Source organism: Diaphorina citri, unplaced genomic scaffold (assembly GCF_000475195.1).
Source record: "Diaphorina citri unplaced genomic scaffold, Diaci psyllid genome assembly version 1.1 scaffold4244, whole genome shotgun sequence".
NCBI classification, from domain to species: Eukaryota; Metazoa; Arthropoda; class Insecta; order Hemiptera; family Psyllidae; genus Diaphorina; species Diaphorina citri.
Genome location: NW_007381643.1, coordinates 1 through 3,791, shown reverse-complemented (window position 1 = coordinate 3,791; position 3,791 = coordinate 1). Strand labels below are relative to the sequence as shown.

At 42.3% G+C, this 3,791-nt stretch overlaps 1 protein-coding gene across 1 annotated transcript in view; it reads left to right on the top strand.

Moving 5' to 3' along the window:
* LOC103520906 (teneurin-m-like) overlaps positions 1-3,781 on the top strand; it is a gene marked incomplete at its 3' end in the record, with an annotated part of 29,967 nt that extends 26,186 nt beyond the window's left edge. The window contains exon 15 of the mRNA XM_026831840.1: positions 3,696-3,781. Coding sequence (XP_026687641.1) covers positions 3,696-3,781 — 86 coding nt within the window. The remainder of the gene's footprint in view (positions 1-3,695) is intronic.
* Positions 3,782-3,791: the final 10 nt, after the last annotated feature.

Genomic DNA, 3,791 nt, shown 5'->3' with positions numbered 1-3,791 from the left:
TGGAGGTCGTCAACTCTTTGAAAAGTCAGGATAGTTTCATTTTCTTCCTTGAACCTTCAGGATAGGGTTGTCCTAATTTGTCCATATATAAGACAAAAATAGAAAACTAGAACTTGTCCAAAAAAAAAAAAAAAAAAAAAAAAAAAAAAAAAAAAATCAATCACAGGTTGTAACAAAGCACGACCCAATAGTCCTCTCGCACCCTAAGCTAGGGTCGGCTTTCATACCTTAAAATGGTAGCTGTAAAAGAGCTCTTAAACTGTTGTCATTGTTATCTCTAATGACGAACCGCATTTCCCTATAAAGCCTATCCAGAAGTCAGGGATACACTCGTCAATATCATGCTGATTTTATTCCGTAATAATATAGAAATAATAAAATAAATTTAAGGTAGCGATAAGGATAAGTTGTGAGTGGATCGAATAATTGGTGTGACCCATAGGGGAACTAGTCGTAATGAGACGCCGACAGCTAGTAGTAACTAGTGAAATTAAGTATCGCGGGAAGCACGAGAGTTTAGTTTGCGGTTTCACAGTGTTAGAAGGGGCAGCCACACTTCCGGCGCGCAAGTTTGCCGGTTTAAGTAGTATCAACATGTAGGCATTGACGCTGGCCGCCTCAGGGTCGAAACGAAACTCATCCGGCCAACATGTGCACCATTCAGCTTCAATGACAACTTTAATAGGACCCATCTGTGAAGCCGTCTCCTCGAACTAAAACCATCTAGAAGGTCCGGCCGTGAAGACTGGAACTACAAGAGCTACCTTAAAGTTGGACTCCCCTTCTCCCTCACTCCACCTCTTTTAAGCCATTTCTTACCATCTTTAACAACTTACTTTACAACCACAGACGAAGAGTGCATAAAATGTCACGGATGATTCGATTCGAAAGTTGACCTATTCCATCTTCGCATTTATTACATTGAGAGGTATTCAAATCTAGTCTCCCAGTCGACTACATCCATTCTTTGGTATATTTAATGGATATCAATGGAAAGGAATAACATCCTATATGAGCTATATACTACTCCTTTCATTTTTTTTTTTTTTTTTTTTTTTTTTTTTTTTTTTTTTTTGCTATATCCTACTCCTTTCATTTTTTTTTCAAGTTCCTTTTCAGACCTATAGTTTAGCTCGATGAACCTGTATTGGAACTATCTTAAGAAGTTTAAGAGGTGAGGTGTATTAGTCGACTTTAGGTTTTCTGGCTAGAGGTTGGATTGAGTTGATTTAAAGGGTTGAGTGGACCGGATCGGCATTAAGGCCTCCTTACTTTGTGGGACTAAAGGGCCGGCTCAGGTGGTGGCTATGAGTCAAAAGGTTAACGAAGCATAAGTGTAACATAACCCTTGCATATGCTCCAAAAGTGGCCAGTCATACAAGAACCACCGATGTATACAACTGGCTTGGCCAAACTTGTGCAATTTGAAGGACCAAAGTCCCCCTCAATCTTGAAGCATGAGCCGCCCGGTTCAACCGGAGGGCGCTCTTGCGCGATTCCTGACTTGCTAGGACTCCGCTTCTTTTTGCCCTATTTTTTCTCAATCTATTGTACTACAAACAAGTAAAGAGAACAGAGAAATTTTACATCCAGAAGAGGAGGGTTAAAAGATCTGTCACCCAGAAAAGAGTATTTACAGTTTTCACAACTCACTCAGGAACCGTCTCTGAGAAACGACTAAACTTTCTCGTGGGCTTATGTTGTCCGTTTTACTTGTTTATTTAGTTTTAATCAGGGTAGGTTTCACCTTTATGTTTAATAAGAAAGTAAAGTTATAAAAAAGGTCATTGGTTATTTCTTTAATACTTAATTTAATTTACTTAAAATAAAAAAAAAAAAAAAAAAAAAAAGGTTCGGCAATATAGGGTCCACCATCGCGTAAAAATGAGGGTGGGAACCCATTTACATTCAATAATTCAATCAGTTGAAAGCTTAAGCGCAGCCTCTCAGTTTGGCGCCCAGACGGTGTCACGTGGCCTTTCGAGTGGATATTCAACCGGACTAGTCGTCATAACTTCGTGAGGGTAGGCCAACGTGATGTTTATCTCCTCTCGCATAACTTAAAGACCTGCATCGCCGGTCTATCACCTAAGAGTAGGTATTTCAGTGTATATGCCAGGGTTGTCGGTCAATGTGAACCGAGGCGGCGGACGTATCACTCGACTAGAACGGTAGGCATGACCTTTACATCGCTTCCTTTAATCGAATATGCTTTGTACCTGATTAGAATAACTATCTGTGAACGTAGTAAGCTAGTTAACCAGGAGTTTAGATTAAGACTGTACGGCTCGGTTTCAACTCGATAGCTCACTGTTTCGAAAGCGGACTGATATGACAGATAATAAGGCGGCCTCCCGGTACAATTCGTTATGTCGCTTGCCGCAAAATTCATTACTTAAAACCGGTCCTGAGGGGGCGTTCCGAAGGAGGAAACCCGGGGCACACCGTACACAGGGTATGGCCGAGGATTTACGGGTCGTTGGGGAGATGGCGGCGTGCGCACCCCGTCGTTCCCACTCTATATGCTGTCTTCCATATCCAAATATGTATTATCTTTCATTTTTCCCTGTTTTTAATCAAGGACTTAAAAGTCCTTCTCCTGCTGAGATAGGACAAAAAATTCCCTCTTGACTAATCCATCTTTCAATTCCTCAGGTGAGGCAGAACTCCACACATCCATCTCTAACGACGGTAACATCCTTCAAGTCAAACCCTGGGGTCATTCCCTCTCCATCGAATCCGTTCCCTATCCCATCCTACAGGACATCGACGTGACACTCGCAGAAAACTATCCCGTTCCTTCGAAACAGAAGACGGAAATTGGGCCCGACCTTGCCAACCGGTTTGAGTGGAAATACTTCCTGCGGCGCGGCCCTAACCCAGCTAAGACAAGCGAGAAGATTGTCACACTGGTAAGTCGGAATTTTTACTTTCTGTTACCTATATTAGGAAATTAGGTTCCCGTTCCCGATCTTTCCACAGAAAGTTTGCAGTTAGTCCAGAGTTGGGAGGAAACTCATTGGGTCCCGTCCGGATTTTTGTATTTATGTCCCGATGCCTCACTTTGTCCCAAGTTTTGGAACGGTTAAAATGATCGTACCACTCTTTGGGTCCCAAATGGGTGACGTCACAGGAAACCCTTGACACTGTGTTAACTCTCAGTGGAGATCGGGCATTAAAGCAGTTCAAGCACATAAAGATCCGTTACAAATTATGTCCCACTAATCCGTCAGAGGACCTGTAAACTACTAGTCTAGATGGGTCAATGAAACTAACTTAGTCTAACTAAAACGGACACTGGATATTGGATTTCACCAATATTTGTTCACTCATTAGAACTCCTGTTAAGCTAACAGCCAGTTAAGTTCCATTTAATTTGTATTGACTTAACAGGGCTGTTAAGCTAACAGGCTGTTTGAGGCTGGAAAGAAGGTTGGTGAAATCTACCATGAGAGTCTAAATTTATTTTTTTACACATGCAAAATGTGCCAGAAGCTGCTGTATGCGGATCCATGGAAGAGCTCTTTGTGGTTGGGTGGAAGAGCTCCTCTTGGAGAATCCTGCCACATTAAATAAAGCCATAAAAAAAGTTATTCTTCCTAGCAGTCTAAATAGAGCAATTCTAATCCGAATTTCACCCCGTGTTACAGGTGGGCCGTAAGCTTCGCGTGAACGGTGAGAACCTTCTCTCCGTCGAGTACGATCGCAACACAGGCACCGTCGGCGCTTTCATCGACGACCACGTTCAACTGCTCAACATATCCTACGACAAACTGGGCCAGCCCATCAAA